Source organism: Paramacrobiotus metropolitanus, unplaced genomic scaffold (assembly GCF_019649055.1).
Source record: "Paramacrobiotus metropolitanus isolate TYO unplaced genomic scaffold, Prichtersi_v1.0 Parri_scaffold0000082, whole genome shotgun sequence".
Taxonomy (NCBI): domain Eukaryota; kingdom Metazoa; phylum Tardigrada; class Eutardigrada; order Parachela; family Macrobiotidae; genus Paramacrobiotus; species Paramacrobiotus metropolitanus.
The window spans coordinates 155288-178596 of record NW_026570302.1 but is presented as its reverse complement, the minus strand read 5'-3'; the positions used below and the strand labels follow the sequence as shown (position 1 = coordinate 178596).

The following is a 23309-nucleotide window of genomic DNA, read 5'->3' as shown; positions in this document are numbered from 1 at the left end:
AGCTGCGCGGCCTCCAATGGAACTGGTATACGGACCGGAACCGAGCCGTAGCCGGCGCGATGTCCTCACTTGCCAGCCAGCATCCGTGCCTTGCAGCGATTCAAATCAGTCGCTCACAAACTTCAAAGTGCATTTTCTGATTTCCCAGCCAAAATTACATAAATGGTTCATCCATAATTCATTAACTTTTATCCGATCAACCGTGATTTTTTCCTCCACGTTTCTGCAAAACCTACACCGTTTATCGTAAAAAATATTTCCCAGCTCAATGTGGATAATTTGCGTACTGCCATCCGGACATTGAACTTGACATCGATTGCGGCTGTGTTAACGATCTAATCTGATCAACATGGCATGACTCAACGCGTTTACTCAGTGATACAGGATAAATTATTGTTTTTGGATGGATGTCCTGCGCAACGGTCATCCCGCTGACCACCTCCCCCTGTCCGACCAGGAGGATGACGAAGACACAGGGAACCCCATGGATAACGAGAACGCCCTGCGGCAGGACCTCCTGGCCCGCCTCCAGTCGCCCCACCTGGCCGCGCAGCTCAAAGCCCAGATGCGCGCCACCCTGGCCCTGCACCTCACCCCGTCGCACATCCTCACCGCCCAACCCGCCGACCGCCCTCCGGACCCCCTACGGGAGCTGTCGCACGCCGTGGTGGCTCAGCATCTCCGCGCGTCCGCCTGTGATTTCAGCCTGTCCGTCTTCCTCCCGGAGAGCGGACTGAACAGCCACGTCCATCCCATGCCGCGGGGGGATCTCCTGCGCTTCCTGCGGGTAAAGGGGCCCGTGTCCGGGGAGGAGGGGAGTTTTTTGAGTTGGCTGATGCAGAAGCTGCCGGTGAATGTGGATGAAGGGGTCGGGTGGAATGGGGAGCGGAAGCAGGGGGGTGTCGGGCGGGAGGTCCAGACGGAGGTGGATGAGGAACGGGAGCTGGCGTTGGAGGAACGGTTGAGGATGGTGGAGGTGCGGAGACGATTGGGATGGGAGCAGACGGGACGGTGGGATGTCGCCGCAGCGTTTGAACGGTACGTTTGTAATTTGTGACTTTTTCGCTGATTTTTGTGAGTTTTTGTGGTTCAAATATTTTTCTCTTATTAGTTTTATATAAAAACAGGCTGGTTGTTATAAAATTTCGCCTTTTTTTAAATAAAAATAATTACTGGAGCGCAGGAGTATTTTCTGAAGTATTGGTATGTTAATGTCGAGTTTTGGATTGTTTGTTAATTAAAAAATTAAGTCCTTAGGTATTTAGAATATTTAACAAAAATATTGTCTACCTGTTTGTCGGTTTTTTTACTGAATAAATTTCCGAAATTTCTGTGACGATGTATGTCCGGATTACATTATTTTGAAGTTGAAATATGTATTTATGAGAATTTTTGAAGCTTTGTTTATCGGTGTAATATTGTACGAGCAGCAATTTCGTCAGTTTTTGGGGAATTTCGTGACCATATTGATATAAAATGATTTTTTTATTCATTACATAATTTCAATGAAACACCCGCTTTTTAACATTTTCTTGGATTTAGTTATTTTCGGGATTCTGCGTACAGTAAAAAGCAAAGGAGATACCCGAAGATCAGTTTATTTTGTGTGGCACAACATTTTCCCACGCTTTGTCTGACTTACAAAATTTTCGTAAAATCCTTTTCCCGGCTTTTCAATCAGACGGATTGGTGTCGATATAAGAAAATAATTGACAGCCGGCTGAAAATGGCTGATTTGTGCCGAAGCGGCCTTGACAGGTGTCAGATTTTCAAGGGGAATAATTGGATTATCCATCTTCGCCGTCGCTTCCCTTGAGATAGATGGTTACATGTATCTGTCACCGTTTAATACATCCATTGACACTCTTGGGTAAACAGCCGATAAGAGCCGGAAAGTATGGGCTTTTTGTGCGGTTTTTATCAGCATAAGACGCTTTCATTGTCCGAGAGCGCTTTAATTTTCGCTGAGTAAACAGACTGCGTCAGCATTTTATATTGCGAGTTGCGACTGGATTATTTACTGTCATGCTTTTCAAATAATAACAACACTGGCATGAGCAAAAGGGGTGTGATTATTTTTGCACATTACCTTGATAATAACTCGAAAATTCTTGCGTAAGGTTCAGGCGATTTTTATTTTTTAAAAATGTTCTTTCTTCTGAATGATATAGCAAAAGTCCGTATTTAGCTGATAGAATTTTTGTTTCTGAAAGTTGTTAATTTTTGGATTTGTTTGCCGGCAAATTTGAGTTTTTTTTCTAAATAAATTTCTTCAGAATAATTATGTAGACATTGCAGGCTACAGATACTGTAGAATGCAGAAAAAATCAAGTAATATTATTTTGTACAGAGTAAGTAATATTAATAAAAGTGCGAGAAACTGGAATCCCTAAAATGAGGAAATTCAAAATTATTGACTATAAATCAAGCCAAAAAATTAAAATGTTTTTATTAATGTTTAAATTGCTAGCGGGCGTGATAATCGAAGTTGAAGCTTGAAAATTAATAATTAGAATTATGGAATATGTGATATAATAAATTTATGATAATTTCTGACGGTGAGAAAATTGTTGTGTTAACAACAGCAACGCTTCGTAGCTGTACTCGTATCTGTAATTATTACGGAAGAATTAAGGGATAAGAATAATATTATTAATATAAGAACGGTGGATATCGCGTTTACAGTTACGAAGCCAATCTGGCATCCAACCTCCGCGCCGCTATTCGGCACGAGCTCACCCAGACCCACAACGCCGACATGAAGCAGCGGCTGGACGAGGAGAAATCCCGCCACACCCGCGAACTCCTCAGCGTTACCGCCAACTGGGAAGCGCGGATGCGCGACCACACCGCCGCCTACGACGCCATGCACCAGCGCCTCCATCTCGCCGAACAAGCGCAGTTCGCGCAGCGACAGGAGCTGCTGCAGCAGCAGGAGGTGCTGCAGCAGCGCGAGGAGAAGGCGCGCCACGCCGAGGAGGACGGTCGGCGCCGGTTGGCCGGGCAGGAGGAAGAGCTGGTCACCAAGGCCAAACAACTGGCGGAGCTGTCGCAGCGGTTGGAGAATAAGAACGCCGCCGTGGGGCAGTTTGGTGGAGCAGAAGGTGGTGGAGGCGTTGAAGAGCCGTGGGAAGGAGCTGGACGAGCGGGAAGAGCGGCTGAAGAAAGAGGAAGCCACACTGATGAAACTGAAGGTAAGAATACTAGAATGTAGACGATTTCTTAGTGCAGTAGTGCATTATTTTCAGTCCCACGTAATTTTCTGTTCGCACACCAATAGCACAGAATACGTTTACCGTGAATAATATTTTTACTTAACTGTATTTTTTACTAACATAATTAGTTTTTCTAAATTATATTTTTCATAATTATGCATTATTTTTAAGGAAATAACATTGCGATTTCCGTTGAATAATTACATTGATGTCTCGAGTTAAAAATTTGCGATTGTAATTGCGGCTGAGAAAGGAGAAAGCCACACTGATATACTTAATTAACTGAAGGTAAGACGAGAGTGTTGACGAGTTTCGTAGTGCAGTGAGTGCATTCTGCTCCCCTACACCCGTGCACCTTAATTTCCTGTTCACACACCAGTAGCACAGAATGTCTAATGCGAATTATTAAGTGTATTTTTACAAAAATAATTATTTTTTCAAAATTGGGTCTTTAATATTTTCGATCAATTTCCGTTGAATAATTACGTTGTTATCTCGAGATAAAAATTTGCAGTTGTAATTGCGGCTGAAGAAGGAAAAATCCACACTGATATTGAACATATTGAACGTAATACGAGAACACAGATTTCGTAGTGCAGTGGGTGCATTCTGGCTCGAAGGTACGGAATTTGCTGTACGCACGTCGCACTCCCGCCTCCCCTAGCACAGAATACTTTTAATTATCTTTTGTACTAACGTAATGTTTTTAAAATTATAGTTTTAATAATTAGTATATAAGAGTACTGTGTTTTATTGGGGAAATAATGTTACGATTTCCGTTGAATTGTTACGTTGCCAAGTTAAGTTAAAAATTTGTGATATAATTGCGGCTGACGAAGGAAGCCACACCGCTGAAATTACAGGTGATACGAAAATACAGAGATTTCGTAGTGCAGTGAATAAGTGCATCATGGGCCACTCGTGTGCCGTCGACTACGCGATTTTGTTCTTGTACCTAATATCTCTTGTACAATTACGAATAACATTTAATACGTTTTAATGTGAGTAATATTTTTAATTATTATTTCTTTTACTAGAGAAATAACATTACGGTTCCAGTTGTTATGATAAAATAATGTTATGGGACTATCCGTATCCGTAGTCGAAAATTTTAGGCTGAAATCTAGAATATTCGCTATTAAAGCGCAGAATGTTTTGGAATTTCGTTCCTGTTGCAGTGATACTCCGACACCTTTTTTTAGAGTGGTGTTACGGGGAAAAATCTGTTTTGTAAATTTCAGACTTAACGCTGCAGAGTAAATAGATACAGTAATTGATAAAAAATTTTATTAGGGAATAAAAAATTTAAATACTGATTTTGTGGTCACTAGGCGGAAATATTCACCATTTTCTTACTCATTAATATTAATCGCCAAACATTTTCATGAAGCGCTGTTACTTACTAGAACAGTCTGTTTGCAGATTACAAAATTGTAGCAGCGCTGCTGAAGAAATAATAAAGTTATAAATAAAATTATTAAAGTAATGCAAATAATAAATAACTGGTGTTGTGTTCATCGGATGAAAATATTCAGTTACTGTGATAATTATCCAGTCACCGTTTTCCTCAACAGGAACACCTGACCCGCACCATCATCTCCGACGACGACCTCCCGCCCTCCGCCCCGCCGCTCACCGAACCGAAACCCTTCATCCAGAAAATCAAAGCCGAATTCTCCCGGCTACACCGCGAGAACCAGAAGCTCAAGGCGGCGGCCACCGCCCACTCCGACTACGACGCCCTCAAGACCCGTCTCCACGACGCCGACACCGAGGCTGCCCACCTCCGCCGCCAGCTGGCCGCCCTCCAAGCCGAGATGACGCAGGAACGACAGGAGCACACCGCCACCGTCCGCGAGCTGACGGAGAAGATGCTGCAGCCGGAGCGCGGGATGGAAGCGTTGCGCCGCGAGGCGGATGGGCTGCGGAGAAGAACCTGCTGGATGGGGTGCGCTGGGAGGGGGAGCGGGCGCGGCTGCGGGGGCTGATTCGGGAGAAGACCCGGGAAGTGGAGGACTGGAGGAATCGGTGGAGTGACCAGAAGGAGCGGTATGAGCAGTTGAATGGGAGGATGGCGCGGATGCAGGGCGTGGCGTCGCAGGCCACCTGGATGATGATGCAGCCGCCGGCGCAGTCAGGTAGGGTGGCTTCGGATTTTCAAACTGATGTACGGGCAGATTTTTAACGATTTAATCAGCAGTGTTACCGATGCATTTAGATTTCAGAAAATTCTAAGCAAATAGCAGCGTGTTTTAAATTATTGCTACTGCAGTTATAAATATAGAAACGTGGGTCTGATAATTGTAGTGAATTAAAAAGTGTATTACTGACTTTTTTCGTTAGTTAGTTGATCTTAAATTCAACACATGAGGAAGGAACAAATGTTTCAAGCCATTATTCTACGAAAGCCGTTATGTTCAGTGGTAGATGCCTCTACCACAGAAAGAAACGGTTTCATTATTTTTAATTAGCGTTTTGGTTGTGAATTTTGTTTTTGTACTCAGTTTGTACTTCCATGTGACAGTTATTGATGTACAGTAGTGTTTAGTTGCAATTAGCATTGCGAAAGTTTTGTAGCGATTTGATCGGCAGTATAGTACTACCGCCGCGTGTCCCGAGTTGTAAGTTAAAACTTTCTATCGTCACGACAAAAATAGCAGCGTGTCTAGAAAAATATTGTCAAACGTGGGATATTATTTTGTGCGTGATTAAGGTGGAATATTGCTGTTGCCTTTACAAAAATAAAAGGCGTAAAATTATAGATTGTACACTTCGGTTAACTAACTGGCCTGCAGTATAACGTATGCCGTATAATTTCATACGGAAGATTGATGTCAGTGCCGTTGTTCTACGAAAGTTGTCATAATTCGAGGAAAGGAAAGTTGATAGATCTTCTTTGACGGGTTATATTAATTCTGACAACTCCCGCGAATATATTGTATCATTAATTATTATATTCACAAATAGAGTATCATAGTTAATTTTGTCAGTAATTACTTTAACGTAATAACTGCGATTGATACGATTAATAATTAAGTTGGGCGGTTAACAACACGAACCAAAGACAAATCGGACAGACGTGTTTCTGAATTTATCCCAGCTTAATTTTCTGATAATTCTTTGTAGTTTGTATCAATTATCGCATTTAAATTAAACCTGGGAACGCCGATAAAATGTTGTGAAAATTTCGCCACTAGTTGTAAATATTTGAAAATATAGAAAAATGATTTGATAGCATTTACTATTATGTACATAACCAAGACTGTGTGTTATGCAGTTGCGCACACCCCCGTGATCTCCATGCCCCCGCCCCCCACCCGCGTAAGCGCCGAACCCCCGGCGCACGACCACGCCGCCCCCGACGAACCCTCCTCCGTCTCGCTGCGCTCCATCAGCGAAGCGAAGAAACGCATCCGTGCCTTAGAACAGGAAGCGAACCAGATGCAGGAGCACTTTCTCCAGTATCGCCGCTACGTCACCGACACCTGGAGCAACACCACCAACGGCCCCACCGTCCGCTCCCCCCGTCTGGAGACCACCCCGGCGGCGCGCACCTCCGGGCTGATCCTCAACCCGGCGGCGCTGGCGCACAGCTCCACCTACTCGTATCTCGACGCGCGGAGCAACGGGAGTGTCCAGCGCACCGCGTCGGTGCAGTACGAACGGATTAATTATCCTCGGAACGAGCCGTCCGCCTACCGCATTCCGGTGGCGGTAGAGAACGGTGGGGCGCGGAAATCGCTGCATCTGGAGTTGAAGGAGGCCGCGGAGGAGAGCCGGCAGCGGCGGAATATTGAGGCGGATGTGGCCGAGCTGCTGGATGATGAACGCCCGACGCCGGCCACGGAAGGGAGTGGTTGGTGACCTTTTGGGAGTGTTCTGCGGGATCCTGAGGAGAGTCGCTTCGAGAGAATTTAATCAGGATTCTTTGGATTGGCTGGTGACCTTTTGGAAGTGTTCTGAGACATGCTAGGGATGGTTGCGTTAAAAGGGATGTAATCAGGATTTTTGGGAGGAGCTCGTGACCTTTAGGACATCCTTCGGGACGTCCCATTAGAGGGGAGAATAATCAGGATTTTTCGGACAGCAATCTCGGTTTGGTTCTTTCTAGTGTATAGAGTGGAGTCTATTGACTTTTTGCGTTGATTTCTTGTGTTCCTAAATTTCGGCCTGTGTAAAGCTTTGCTCTGGTCTACGAATGAGAATTTTATTCTGTATTTTTGATCTCAGTTTTTGTGTTTGTAAACTTGAGTATTTTGCTTTTTCGTGGGTACTGTGAGTTTTTTTGTGTTGCGAGGTCTGTTTGTTAGCGTGAAAATAAGTATTTTGTTTATTTATTCCAAATAGGAAAGTCATGACAAATATTGTATTAAAGTTGCGGCTACATGAGAATTACAAAAAAATAATTATAGAAAGGATATCATTGGGGTTCGTTTACTTGTAAGTGTAAACCAATACATTTTTCTTCAACATCAGCCCACACCACAAATAAAATAAAAATACACACCACAAATAAGTAACCTTTAACACTGTATTTTGTCATTTCTAAAAGCTATACCGCTACGCGTAGAATAAACATCATGCATTTATTTTGAAAATAATGTGTACGCCTCGAGGACGCCGGCCACATTTGGAACATAAGCACTATGCTGTCCATGCACCAAATAGCATACTTCTAGCATTATGGTTTATTGAATGACTTAGGATTTTTGGGAGTGTTCTGCGGGATGCCCGTCTCCTTGCCGGCGCGGTTATCTAAAATTATACAGGAGCAGCTGTATCAGTGTCCGCTGAGAGAATTTAATCAGGATTCTTTGGATTGGCTGGTGACCTTTTGGAAGTGTTCTGAGACATGCTAGGAGTATTGGTGTTAAAAGGGATGTAGAGTCGCTCGAGAGAATTTAATCAGGATTCTTTGGAGTGGCTGGTGACCTTTTGGGTGGTTCTGAGACATGCTAGGGATGGTTGCGTTAAAAGGGATGTAATCAGGATTTTTGGGAGGGGCTGGTGACCTTTAGGACATCCTTCGGGACGTCCCATTAGAGGGGAGAATAATCAGGATTTTTCGGACAGCAATCTCGGTTTGGTTCTTTCTAGTGTATAGAGTGGAGTCTATTGACTTTTTTGCGTTGATTTCTTGTGTTCCTAAATTACGGCCTGTGTAAAGCTTTGCTCTGGTCTACGAATGAGAATTTTATTCTGTATTTTTGATCTCAGTTTTTGTGTTTGTAAACTTGAGTTTTTTGCTTTTTCGTGGGTACTGTGAGTTTTTTTGTGTTGCGAGGTCTGTTTGTTAGCGTGAAAATATTTTGTTTATTATGCCAAATAGGAAAGTCATGACAAATATTGTATTAAAGTTGCGGCTACATGAGAATTATAAAAAAATAATTATAGAAAGGAAATCATTGGGGTTCGTTTACTTGTAAGTGTAAACCAATGCATTTTTCTTCAACATCAGCCCGCTCGACTGGCAATAAAAATACACACCACAAATAAGTAACCTTTAACGCTGTATTTTGTCATCTCTAAAATGCATAAAAATCATGCATTTATTTTGGAAAATAATGTGTACCGGTAGGTAATCTGAATTAAAAAATCGAGGCAGCACCAGTATATTTTAATTAATACTGTGTCCAGCTATCATTTGTGGATGGAACATAGATGCACTATGCTGTCCATGCACCAAATATGCATACTTCTAGCATTATTAAATTTCTATGTAATTTATTGAATGCATAGAAATTATGACGCTTCTCTTGGGATTTGCAGATCACCGTTTTTCACCAGCTGTTCGTTTAATTCAACACCATGATCCTGGCCTTCAGCCAACGAATGGAATAATTATTTTACAGTATACTGTAATAATTATTCTTGGTAATTATAGTGAACTGCCATAACAATAATTATGCTCCGTAACCCGTTCCCTTGCCGGCGCGGTTATCTAAAATTATACAGTAATATAAGCAGCTGTATCATTTATTGTCCGTAGGTGTGTAGTACTATGTACACTTACATCAGTTACATTTACTATGCAAAGGTAACCCTGCGCAAAAACAGAAAAATGAAAAAATAGGGAATAAGTAAGAAAATTAAAAAAATTAGGAAACAAGAAAAACGAAGTTAATTGAACTCGTACCTGGTTGTTACAGTTAATAGCACTGAAACAAATACAAATTCCCAGTAATGAATACCAGTATGGTAAGTTGAAAGTGGTAGCAACAATAATTAAAAAAGACTAAATACCGTGGGTAATCTGTGCGTTCATGGATGTACATACGCAAAACAGAAAAATAAAAAATTCGTAAATAAATCAACAGCAATTGTGAAAAACCTAAGAAACGAGAAAACAAAATTACCTATTAATAGCATTGAAATATATACAATCCTACACCGATGACCACCCAGAATAACAAATAAAAATGAATAAGCAATCTGTACGTACATGGACGTCTGCCAGGTGACATGTAGGTAGGCTGTTTGCACCATCCACCACTCATCACGTGGATCAGTGCGCACCCAACATTCCACTCGCGCCGATGTGTAAAGGTCAACCTTATGCAGTCGAAGAAAGGTCCAGTACAGTACTGCCCTCGGATCCTCATTTTTCCATATATTTAACTGCAAACGTCGGGTTGTGGATATATTAAATAAAGGGTGCTCGGCACCACCCAGACGTCCCTGCCGTTGATCATAATACCGTTCGAACCCGTGAAACGGGTGCTTTTCCGGAGCACGAATGATCTTGGAATTAAACCGCCACATAAAGTCCTCCCATGCGTCATCGAAGGGAAATGTTCGATTAAATGTACAGTTAAAAATAGCGTCACCGAACCGGCGGACAGTAACATTTTCCATGGGGATGATGAAGATGGATTCTGGCTTTGGAGGCACTGCCAATTAAATTAGCCAGCATATGGACACAAGTAATTACTATATAATCGTATAACAGCGTGCGCAATATCGCCAATATGACTGTATGACATTCTGACTGTATATCGAACATAAGATATACAGTCTGTACTAACCTAAGAAATATGATTTCGTTAAAGTATTATTGATATAATTATGTCATTTAGAGACAGTGCCGCCCGATGAAGACAAAAATAAGGGTAAACTCGCCTGCAGTGACCCTTTTTGCAGGAGCTGTGCTCTGAGATGTGGAACTAACAAATGGCAAGTAGACCATACCGTCTTTCTTAGTACGATCGGCCTCGGTTAGAACTTTCGTCACTGTTCGCGAAAGATAAGCATATTAATACGGTAAATTTGTATAGAACCAGAATAAGCCTTTGCAGAAAGTGCCACTAAAACTGCTCGTAGTGATTGTGTCTTGTGCTAATTAAGAACGAAGGCACAGATACATGAACTCTGAATAACACTTTATCAATTATGCCTAGATAATAATCTATGCGTGCATATTTCGTTAATTTATCATGGAAATTCGTACAGGCTTCGTACGTGGGGCCACAGGTGGAATATTCGTAACATTTTGGGATAACCGGGGTACACGCCCAACAGCATGAAAATATGCAAATAAATTTTTTAATTCCGCACACAACTCTCCCGGACCAATGCATCAGGCTGTTCCTTTGGTTGTGTTCCTATCAGATGCCAGGTATAACCTAAACTGGTAGGTTTACAAAAGGGGCAGACTTAGGGCAACAATCATGAATAAAGGTTACAAAATCAAGTCCAATATCCACAGGCAGTGCGAAATGGTGAGATAATAATGATACTAGTGTGACTATGTGAGGAGGAGTGGTTCCTCCATACACCCGCGCTCGCGCGGTTGTTAGGTAGTTTTGCTGTTTTTGCTGGTTTTTTCTCATCTACCAGAAGATCTGGTAGATTCTGCAGTTGCCAGATTTCGTCGTCCGAGCTGCTTGCTTTTTCCTTTTGCCCCACAGCATTCTGCTGCGGTAGCCTTTGATGTGTTGTATGTAAGAGGGATATAAAGGTGGGAGTGTGCACGCGCTGAATTTCCGTCTCTGTCCGCCCAGGGGTGAGCTAGCCGCTCATCCCCTGTTTCACTAGTATGACTGAAAATTTCAGGCATTCATTGATGACACGCAGATTCCGGTTTTCTAGATTCAGTGCAGGATTCACGCAATGAACAAAATTACAGTACTTACCTACTAACTGGATACCTCAATCCCAGCAAGTACAGTACCTACACTGTGCAGTCTACAGTACTTATCTAGTACTACTTACCCTCTGAAACAAGAAACAAATTTTGCGACATACGGAGTACGTACACCACCTTAAAATAGTACGTGAGCTTTGCCGTACATTGTTTACTTCAATAATTAACAATCGAAACGACATCGAAATAAGTACTGCTATGCATAAGAAAACTAACTGCACACCGCATCCGGCCATCCGACTAGCTTATTACCGCGCGGCTGCATAGACCCACCCTATGGGCAGACATGACGCAAAACTCTGGGCGGATGACTGGAGCAGCACAGTACAAGAGAAGTGGTATGACGAGCCATCGACTTCCCTTGTGTCATAATAAGTATAAAACTAGAAAAATGCATCGAACAGTGCACTGGTAGACCGGAGCGCAGCTTTTGCAAAGGTGTTTTTTGCTAAAGGTAGCTGTGACAGAAACATGTGTGCTTCGCATATGCTTCATGTACAGTATCCCTCATAAATTTGCTTTACGAGGGGATTACGGTAACGCATTTCAGCACTCCCTGACCCCTGTACTTGCTGCCGTCAGCCGGCTGGAGTCGACCGTAAATAATCCCATATACCCATAAAGAAAAACCGCTGCTCGGACTACAAACTGAATCTTTTTCCGTTGCTTTGAGAAGCGGTTGTATCCAAATCAAAGTTATACAACGTCAGATTTAAAATTGAGTCTTGTCAGGGGGGTTTCAAAAGTTCACCAGTAGTCAGCGAAGTAACTCTCCCACCCGAAAACGTTGAAACTGCACTAGGAGAAGAATTAACAGGTGAAACAAATCTGAGCAATCTCAAATTTGATAACTCTTAATACATTTTGAGCAAGTATTTCACGTTATTTTCAAGCCAAATAATCGATGCAGTTGCTTGAAGTATTGTTTTCAAAACTGTTCTTTAAATGAAACTTCAAATTTGGGATAACGAAGACTATATAAGGTAGAGATGCAAATATCAAGTGAGGTAAGTGAGAACAAGTAAGTGCGGCATACTTTAAAATCAGTATTGTTACGATCATATTCCTTCCAGGTAGCTGAACACAAGTGCGGTCCGCATCTGAACACATGTAGAACTGGAAGGGTATCTGCTAATTTTTTTGTACAGAAGAGCGGATTCAAAATTGGGATTGAGTCCGCGTAGAGGCAGACGTGAGCTCACACAGTGCACAAAATGAATTGTAGTAGTGCTCCGTCAGGAGCACAGCAGATATGTAGTGTAAATGTGTCGCTACTACCAGAAGTTTTAAAGTCAGCTGCAGCTTAGACATGAGCGTGTTGCTACTCAGAACATGGTAATTAAGCGATCTGGAATCCCACGAGAGAAGTCTACATTCAAAGTACAATTTGCCTTTGCGATTTTTTTATGGGATATGCACAGAAACATCAAAATGTATCCAATATTATCCTCGCAGACAATCATGAAGACGATCCAGTACCGATACTGGCATCATCATTACGTAGGTTGTCAGCTTGCTATCGACATTTAAAAACGTATTTATAAAACACAGATGCAGTACATCTGTGTTTTATGAATCAGAAATTACCGGTTTACGGATACAATTGCACTTCATGTACAATGTATCGTTGATTATTGACAGTAGAAGGAAATAGTTACAATCAGACACTACTGCTAAAAAATTATCAACTTAATCATGTTTTAAGTATGTAAAGCTAAAGGTATTTACTAAAATAAAAATTCTGCCGATTTGCTCTTCGTTTTTTGGTAAGCGCTAGCGCTCAAACGAGTCAGAGGAACTGCAGTAGACGTCACTGGACGCAATAAATGTGGTTACAAACTTACAATAGACAATCGGTGGCACGACGGTTAATTGTCATGAGGGGACAAACCAAAGTATAGAAGTTCTCAGTACATTTTTGATTTTTCAACCGTGACCGTATTTACACCAGCAAGATTTTAATGGTATTGATTACTGCAATTTTGTGTTTAGTTCTATCAAAACGCAACCGTTTTTAATCTCCATTAGTTTCTTCCTTTCTCTATAAGTAGAAGTACCGTATTGTTAAACTTACGTAGAAATTTAATTCAAATCTACTTTTCTGAGCAAGCTGCACATATGAACCGCATTAAACATAATAATACTATGTTGTCGTTAGCAGTTTTAGGAACTAATAATCATATTGCCCGTGTTGCTTACTGGCTACATGACAGCGCGGTTTTTACTATGTGCACTATGTTGGCAACAGTGTATATTATGCGGCAGAGTGCAGATTGTTCTGCTATTTTATCACACACGTTTTTAGCCTTGCTAAAACTCTTATCACTCACCGACGGTCAGTTGGAATCAATTAACGTAGTGCTTATGCCTGGAAAGCCACAGAGAGCGTACGTTTTGTGGGCCTTTCCAGGCACACCGCAAAATGTCTCTAGCAAATTGTCGTACTTTATTGTTTGATGTTTGGCAGAGTCTTTTCCAATTCTGTGCGATTGCAAATTTTCTACGGAGTACACCAGCTACGTACACCACTTACCAGCCAGTAGTTCCGCCATTTCTCCGTGACAGCCCAAGTGGTCGCGGGACAATTCGTCGTGGGACATTTCGCCACATGTTTTTCGTCGCAGCGGCTAATTTGTTTTGGGACAACTGGTTTCGCAGCCGTTTGGTTATGTGACATTTGGTCGCGCGATTTTGCGAAGTCGAAAAATTATCGACCGGTTTATGGCAACAAACATTCATATGGCTATTTGCCACAAAAACGGAACGTTCTTAGCCGAGACATCCGTAAAACCAAATGTCCCGCGACGGCCTGTCGCGGGACATGCTAGCCTGTCCTGACAGTACAATAAGATATGATGAATGACGTGCATCCCCATATAATGCGCTGATATACGTGCTTTAAATGTTGGAAACCTATGAATCTCTGACGAGAATTTCGTTGTGTACTTCTACTGAACTTGGTCCGGCATTTCTACTGTAGTTCTGTAACCAAGGGCTTTGATGCGAATGTTTGCGATATCGTCAATCCTTAATAGCAACGGCTTTTCCCGTCTCGCTTTGCCCGTTTGACCTTGTTAATGCCTTTAGCAAATTCTGCGCCGATAGTTTGGTACCGTTGTTTTTTTCTTCGCCGATCTTGCAGTTAGCCGTCAATTTCCTGGAAGCTTCTTCCATCTTTCCTGAATGAGCGTGTGGTAGTACTTGTACGGTTGTCTTTATCTTAAGAGTTATACACTATTGCGTCTTTTTACTTTTGTAATTCCAAAACTAATTTCAGACTCATACATTCCAGCTCCAAATTTTATTGAAAATTCAGACACATGTCAGAAGAGATTCATTTGCAGTTGTAAAAAATGTTCAGTCTTGCAAACAGTATCTGAAAATCTTTGAAGTTTTCGCAGTACTTAAGCAGTACTTTCCAAAAGCTTCTAGAAATTTCCCTTTGAATAACTTACGGTTCTTACAGATATGGATCGCATGATCAGCTTAGGCCTTAGCAACTGCTTCGTTCTTCAAAAATTTGTTCTAAAAGTTGCAAAAATAGGAGCCAGCCATGCGTGTTCCTGTATTAAAGCTAGTGCACGTATTTTACCGATCTAACGGTACTCGTACTGTCGTACAGTAATTTTGTTGGGAGCTTTGCACGTCTGCACGCGCATGTCAAACTTTTTTTTCAGCCAACCCATCTCGTACTTACAAGTCTGCAGATTATTAATTTTCTAAATTGAAATTTGTGGACGAACAAAGGTCACGTCTGAAAAAAATTTTTGTCCGAGGAATCTGTTAAACTTTGATTTGTGTTGATTTATTTAAGTAATGTTTTGCCTTACCGCTAACTCGTTAATTTTGAATTTTTTATTTGGAACTGGAATTTTGGCACTCTAAAATCTTAAACATCTCCAGTTTCCTATGCTGTGAGCCAATACCTCTATATTTCGCTTCCACGTTTGAAAGAAATTTTTTGACAAAAAAATTAAAGAAATAATCTCTGGAATTAAAGAAATAATCTCCGAAATTCTGGCAGAAAAATAATGTCAAAAATGGTTCAGTATAATCTAACCTAACTGTATACGCAAGTCTAAAAAACTTACAACTTTTTTATTAATATTAAAATATTATTATTAAAAGAGAATGCTAGTTCTGCGTAGCGGGGTCGCTGGTGCTACCTGTATATTTTCGTAAATTTGTACACGTTCAAAACAGTTTTAAATATTTAAAAATATTTTTCAAGGTGGGCTCGCCGAAAATTTTATGGAGTTGGAAAACTAAGTGGAAGTGCGCAAGGTTCCGGAAAAGTTGTGAATGGTATTTCGCAATTAACTTTAAGTTCTTGCAGCTTTGGAATTTTTTATTTAGCATGGCGGTATAAAAAATTCACAATTTTTCTATGAAATTAAAATTTTCGCTGAATACACAGCCTCAGCCCACAGCGAAAATAGGCGGCCTAGTTATAGAGAAAATTTCATCTAAATTAGCCGATGCTGGTGCTGTTCCCAATACATAGGCACATGTCCCAAGGCAGAGACAGAAAATGTTAAAACGCACATTTCCTGAACGTTTTAAGAGACATGAATTTCTAAAAACCATACATTTCTGAAGGAAAAACTGTTTAAAACGTTTCAGCACTTCTATTACGTCAAACACAACTGGTCGCGCGCTAGCGCGACCGCTACCTTGTAGATTATAGATTAATATACTCTTACGTCCTTTTTTTGCGGAAATTATCTCCTAAATCAAGTTTCACATTTCTGAACGTTTTATATTTTTAAAAAATCTAACATCCATCAAGGGGGGACATCTACACTTTGAAAAAAATTCTTTGGTCTTCCAAAACGTTTTAAAAGGTTTTCAGATTTTCAGTACTTTAGCTCTTAAGTATTTAGAAATTTCTAGAAACATCTAGAATGATCAGAACCTACAGATTTGAAACTTAGCAACATATGCTAACAATGCTGCGAAGTGCGAACCGTATAAAACACTAAATACTTTACGCTCCTCTTTTGTTTGATGATTATTCTTAAATATTTCTAGTCGGTCCAGAGTTTTAAAATCCATGTTTCCAGACACTACAATATCTGAATACATATCACATTAGCTTACTGCCTATCTAAATATTGAAATATATATCTGAATACACATTTTACCTCCAGTTGTTTTGCGATTCAGAATTTCGAAATCAAGCGTTCAAAGTATTTAAAAACCTCAATATCTTACTGTTCAAAAATCAAAATTTGAACATATTTTTATTTCTGAATACTAATCTGTAATAAATGTTGAGATGTTTAAATGTTTTTAAATGTTTGTAAATCCCTCGAAATCAAATCCCCGCGTTTGTAAATCCCCGCGCAGCGGGGCCGTCACCTTAATGCTTCAGAATATCAAAATATCTAAATATTTTGATACCTAAATATCTGAGTAATAAATACCTAAGTATTTTGATACTTAAATATCGGAGTTTAAATATTTTAGTGAAGTTACTAAATATCTAAACAGCTTAACATGCAGTAATAGCTGAGAGCGCCGCATTTTTACGCCTTTTAATTCCTTTGAAATATGTCTAAAACCATTTGGACTTCGTTATCTCTTTCGTGTTTCCATACCTAAAGCACAGCTGGTGGCGCGCTAGCGCCACCAATACTTGTATTCATACAATCTTACCGACCAAAGCGTATTTATGCGCCGTGTTTAACTCCTCGATAACGCGTGGTCAGTTTAAGTCCAGCTTGGTCTTAAAAAATTCCATATTTTCCATAGGTGTGCCACTAGATTTTTGTTTGTTTTTAATAACCAGTGGTCAGAAGATGGCTTCACCAGGTCTTAAGTATAGGAAACGTACGTAAAGAGCACTCGAAAAGTATTCACTGCACAGCAATAAAATGCTTTAAAACATAGTGACTGTAACCACGGAGACTATAGCGGATGCATAAATACTTGCTCTTTAGGTAAAATATGTATGTTACAAGCTGAGCACGGATGAATATTGGCTTACGACTGGGTAAATGAATCAGTTTAAAATTCATAGGTTGCAGTGTATTCGAGGAAGCAATAGCAGTTAGTATTTTGTTTGAAGCAGTTTCGTGCACAGCGGCTAATAGTCTCCTCAGAAGCTTGCATATCAACTGAAGACGAGCTTGATCATTTGTTTGGTCCGATTTTGGACCATGAGAAACGCAGAGGCGAAGCCAAAGCTGTTTCTTGTTTGAGTATAATTGTGACCGTGGTAACAGACCAGCCCATGTTAGACCTATGGCATCCATGGTAACAAGCTTTTGAGTGACCACTGGGATTGCGGTTCTGAATTCAACAAACAACGACTGGTCTTAGATCACCCGCCAGACTGGAAGGTTTTCAAAACATTTTGAAGCAGGAAGATCGGATGAGCAGAAGCGGAGATTACCGCGGTCTAACATGAGGCCCCAAAGACCTGCTAGAGATGTTTAGTATTCATATAACAAGATGAGCACGGATGAATATTGGCTTACGAGTAGGTACTGAAATTAAGTGAGTTAGGATTTTTTTTGAAGTCAGAACGTCAGAACGTCAGAACGTCAAAAAGTCATTAAGTAAGAACATCAGAACGTCAGAATGTTAGAACGTCCGAACGAAACAACGTCAGAACGTTAAAACGTCAAAACATCAGAACGTCAGAACGTCATAAAGTAAGAACATCAGAACGTTAGAACGTTAGAACGTGAGGACGTTAGAACGTCAGAACCAGAACGTCAGAACGTCAAACCGTCATAAAGTCATAAAGTAACTGAACATTAGAACGTTAGAACGTCAGAACATCAGAACTTCAGAACGTGAAAAATTAAAATTGTCAGAACGTCAGAAACTCCGAACGCCAGCCTTTATATATTTATAATGACCTTTCCAAAACAAAGCCAATACTATCCAGTACTTAAGTGCCGAGCGCGGATGCGCGAGGCTACCTTGTACCATACAACCTTATCGTTAGTCCTTAGAACTTGTCAAATGTCAAAAGGGTGCCTATAAAATACAGGGTGTCGTCTTAAAAGAAAATTGATTCATGAAAAAAGGGTACCTATAATTAACGGGGTGTGGAAAAGGGGTAGCTATAAAACAGGGGGGTGTTTGGGGTGGCTATAGTGTCACCCTTAAATGTTCTCCCTGTTCTTGATTATACATTTATACTAGAAGGATGCACGAAAGAATGCATTGGCAGACCGGAGTGCAGCCATTTCAGTCCTGGAGACTGGAAACTGCCGGTTTTAATCAAAATGGTCCACGAATATGTAGTTCCATATGGGAACACCGCTTATGGTACGCCACAATTTCGACATCCGTGACGAGATATAACAGATTTCGACTACGAGTACCATGTGTGTTTACGAGTCGCTATGTGAAGAAGCCTTCAGACTCACATGGAATGGACCGCCTCGCGTTCTTTTTCATCATGTATTATTATTTACTAGCATTTTTTTCTCGTACAGAGTATTTCGCATTGGTATTGCAACGTACAAAAAAACCCTACAACTAGATTGCAATCATTGCAGTATACATAATACGACCTACGATTACTTATTGTTCGTACTGACATCAAAATGTAATTTATTTCGTGACTTAATTTATTTTGTAACCATGACAGGTATGTGATGTGTCAACCCTGGCATATTTACTTTACAATCAATGACAAACTGGAGCAATTTTTAATTGCTCTACACAGAATTTTTAACAAATTATTAAGAATCCGGCAACATATTGCATAGTATTATGACAGCGTTAAAATGGGTAATCGGCGTACGCATTGCGGTCGAGACAGTGTTGCATTGCGGGGATTTCTCAAACACTTTAAAAAAACGAAGCTATGCAGAACGGGGAAAAGTTGGCAAGTTGGTTTAGTACCAGACATTGCGAGGAGGACGGTGGGTGCTCGGAAATGAAAGATCAGGCTCACAATCAGAAAAAAAGGTGCGCTTCATCCACAGTAATGCTTGCGCCGGTTTAGGAAAAGGTTGTCCGCGTTTGAGAATGTGTCTCCACTGTGTGTGTTTTTTCAAACCCATGTGACGTTTTCGACGATGTCGTCGTCGTCGTTTTCGTCGATGTCGTTACCGTCGTTGCTCTGAGGTTGCTCGATGATGGCTGCCTTGGCTGGCTTTTTGGGTTTTCCGCATTGTGGCGCTATCAAAGAAAAAATTTTGTTTCCACCACAACCTGAAACCTTTGGATCGACCAGATGAACAAAGGAATTCTAACACCACCGGAATTAGCCTGCATCGAACTAGCTGTACGAGTAATTGTACTTACTTCCACCAACCGGGTACTAGATACCAACCAGGTACTAGATCTTGAAAATACCTAAAGATTTTTATAAGGTAAAAAGTCTGTTTGTCGTAGCTTGTTTCCGTTAATAATTAAAAACAGCCAGAAATGCTATGTATGACCTTATAACGAGCCAACGACCGAGCCAACGACTAAACGCAAAACGCGTCCAACGGGAAAAAATATTCGCGAGCTTTCTACTAAATGTAGTCAGAAATGTGACACTTACTGCAACAGTAACCAATTATAAAAACGATGATGCAGGCCACAAGTCCAATAGCGAAATAAATCCCCCTCTTAGTATCTTCGTCAAGGTTGTCCCAAAATTCCCGTTGGCGATCGAATATCGAAGCCATGGCTGCTTCTTAATTAGAGCGACAGAGCGTAAGTTAAGGACTGAGCTTCTTAATTTTAATAAGAATGACCGATGAACCGTAAATTACGGGCTGCTCACTACGGTACACTGACAGCGCACTGAGACTGACGTTGTTGTGTAAATGCTAACGGATACACAAGAGGAGGATACAATGAGGAGTAGGTGGAAAAAGTTTTTTATCGGATAGTGCCGGGAACACCCCCTACAGGACATGGGGTGCAACCGGCGAGCGTCTCATTCGTTATGACACGTTGTGCCAAATGCAGCTTGTGGGAACGATACCTGCTGACAGCAGGTATCGTTTCCCGATCTTTCAGAAACGCTAAGCACAGCAGGTTGCTTTACTCAAAATTGGCTTTATTACTGATTAAATTATTCCCGCGCATCCAGATATTTTTTGTTTATACTCAGATGTGAGCCAGTGCGACAAATGTGGCGCAAAAGCCGGATTTCAATATCCACCAGCTGTAAGAAAGACATGCAATGTAATTCACAGTTTTGCTGATGACTGCCAGTCGGCAGTCTAGCTGTAAGCATGCCGTTGCCCGTTATGATACACAATCGTGCATGTACCTGTATTTTTATTTAGAAATTAATTTTCACAGATTTAAAAATTAATTCAGGCTATGCGTCTGTTTATATGTGTATGTTCATAAAAATAAAAAAATTACAAATTGCTAATTTATCTACATCTGATAAATTGCTAATGCGCCATGCCAGTGAGTGTGAGCTGGGAAAATTCAATAGCCTACTCCAGTAAGCCGATTCTAATAAACAGTGCTCACAATACTGCGTCACGCAGGGGCGGGGATAGTAATGATATTCGATCGATACGTACGTTCAGCGTTATTTTATGCTGTTCATGGAAGTCTACATTTCCGCATTCTCATAAATAAACTGATACTGTAATTTCAGGGAACTGATAATTAATAATAGGTAAAGGTAAAGGCTCCTAGTACCACCTTTTACTACCTTTGGCTCCTAATAGGCTAACATGACCTTTTGTACACCACTTTTGACTCCGCATAGCACCATTTAATTTTTTGAAATCAACAAGATAAACCAAAGATGCTCTCAGGAAGTGGTGCTGTACGTCAGCTACTCAGTTGCCTACTCCAAATAATTGATTATTGATTGATTGATGGTGAGGTTACAATTACGCTGTACTGCTGTAGCATACACAATGAGCGGTAACAAGTTAACAAAACTGTTTAATCAAAATCGAAAGGGATTCCACAAAATATTCCACAAAGTACAGGTTCACTACACGTAAGCCTGTCTAAAGAGATACGAATATCTTTAGGAAATGTCCGTCGAATTTTTAGCTTACAGAGTATAACAACGGAAAAGACCATAAATTATCTTAAGACTGACTACAGATGGTCGACCCGCTACTTAGGTTTATCCAATAGCTGGCCGAAAAAGAGCGGACGCCGGTCGGACGTTCTCCAGCATCAAATATTGCCGCAACAACGTATCACTGGCTTGCCAATTCCACACTGCCTCGAAATCCTTCACATCCATCTCCATGTTCATACCCGGGGTCACTTAAGTTGCGCGAGTGGACTGCAAAGATTGGGAAGAATTATGAATCGAAATAAAGAGTGGGAAGTGAAGAGAGCGTTAGGGCTGCTAAGCTACTTGATAGGGATAGGAGAGGCCGCAGATTTACCGAATACTGGATAAAAACACTTTTATCAGTTATTCTGAACGCGCGATTTTTAGAGATAAAACGCTATTTTGAAAAATATTTTACAAAGCCAGTACTAACCACGGGTATAGAAGTGCAGCTATGAGTCTTCACCTTCTAATGGGCAGAAGAGGAAGCAAGTTACCGAGGTTTTATCATGTAGCTCCTTGATATCGTAGAATATCAGCAAAGGCTGCTATTTTGCGATGGTGCCTTAGGAGGCACCAAAAACTGCCAGTGGAGATATTTTTGCCGGGGTCATTATTGCCGGTTACTGGTGCGTGCTAGTACATGAGATGTATTTGCACATCGACAGTTCTTCGTACTTGCGTAACGGACAACAATTATTACTGCAACATCTTACGCCTAGGAGAAAACATCCAACAATGACCACGGCGTTTTAACGTTTATGGTCAGTCCATCGCACATCATTACTGATAGGGAAACAAGATACGACTGGGTTGGGCTGCATGCATCTGCAAACTGAAAAAAGTTGAGCGTGTTGAGGGAATTTTAGGTTATATAGGAAAAGCTCATGGTCGCCGTCATTTAGTTATGCACTCGAGCGTCCCTCTTCGAAATATCAGCTGGAAATGCCGCAAGGGTCGCCGGCTGGATTGGCAGTCCCCATCGAAGGAGCATTTCATGGTACGGTGTAAAAGCGCTACATGTAACCGACTAAACCGTCAGGACGAATATACCGCTTATCAATCTCAAAGAGCGCCTACCATAAATTTTGTCTACCCAGTACTCTGAACACTTCGTTGTTGTGAAATGGTGGGGTCTAGAGTATTGACCGGACGGTTTAGTCGGAGTGCGCATTCGGCGTTCCGCATCCGGACAACGTTGTCGGAGTGAATTTCCTAGCTGGCGGTTTTACCCGTTAGTTACCGCCGAATTATTAAAGGAGGGTAGGACGTAGGCTATAATATTGCAATGTTGCGATAATCGTTCTCTGGGTCTGTCACGGTTTTGTAAACCTTCGTTCGCAGTGCTGCATCAAACGGATCCGAAAAACTGCGCTGCTCATGGTAAGCATAATGAAACGGCTGCTGACCACTGAGCAGGGTTAACACTGTACAGCCGAAACTCCAGATATCCGTCAAACGGCCCACTTTGTCCTTGAAACCGCTGCCAATCTGGATCAACTCCGGCGACATATAGCGCCGCGTACCTCTGACTTCGTTCCCGTTGACCATGGGTTTCGTCTGGGAGGCGGCCAGTGCGGCAGGTCGCTGATCTTTAGAATAATTAGAATAATTAAATTAATAATGAATGTTTTTGTTTTTAATTGGTCTTTAATATGACACAAGCTGACGGTAGGTATCGAGTATTTGAAGCCATTATTCTACGAAAGTCGTATAATTAAGTCGTAGCTGCTTTTGACATGGAACGAGAAGGTCTCATTTTTAAACCGTGTTTTTGTTGTGAATCTTGTTTTAGTATGTGCTGAGTTTGTACTTGAATCATGAATGTGATACTTATTACTATACAGTTGCTTTTAAACTGCATTGCGAAAAATTTTGAGGCGATGTGGTCTGCAGTCTAAGGCCGTGTGACAAGTTGTCAAGTTAAAACTATTTCTATCGTCGGGACAAA

At 41.2% G+C, this 23309-nt stretch overlaps 2 protein-coding genes and 1 long non-coding RNA gene across 4 annotated transcripts; 2 read left to right on the top strand and 1 right to left on the bottom strand.

The window, feature by feature from the left end:
* The first annotated feature begins 95 nt into the window (after nt 1-95).
* On the top strand, nt 96-7589 carry LOC129595728 (trichohyalin-like). Its single transcript, XM_055492812.1, is given in 6 exon segments — nt 96-1038; nt 2686-3088; nt 3090-3194; nt 4790-5132; nt 5135-5353; nt 6493-7589. Coding segments are annotated over 6 exon segments (2292 nt in total). The 5' UTR covers nt 96-403; the 3' UTR covers nt 7080-7589.
* Nucleotides 7590-8838: 1249 nt separating this feature from the next.
* LOC129595729 (uncharacterized) lies at nt 8839-11518 on the bottom strand. The gene is made up of 5 exons (XM_055492813.1): nt 11427-11518; nt 10663-11254; nt 10335-10445; nt 9658-10105; nt 8839-9156 (listed from the first exon to the last, which is right to left on the bottom strand). The coding sequence occupies exons 2-5, from the start codon at nt 10790-10792 to the stop codon at nt 9153-9155; spliced, it is 693 nt and encodes a 230-aa protein (XP_055348788.1). The 5' UTR covers nt 10793-11254; nt 11427-11518; the 3' UTR covers nt 8839-9152.
* A 3451-nt stretch (nt 11519-14969) lies between these two features.
* Nucleotides 14970-21688, top strand: LOC129595796 (uncharacterized). 2 transcript variants are annotated; one of them, XR_008691364.1, is made up of 3 exons: nt 14970-15105; nt 15590-15663; nt 21420-21688. It is a non-coding gene; the product is annotated as an uncharacterized LOC129595796 (long non-coding RNA). The 2 variants fall into 2 exon arrangements; XR_008691363.1 differs by having other exon boundaries at nt 14970-15272.
* The last annotated feature ends 1621 nt before the right edge of the window (nt 21689-23309 follow it).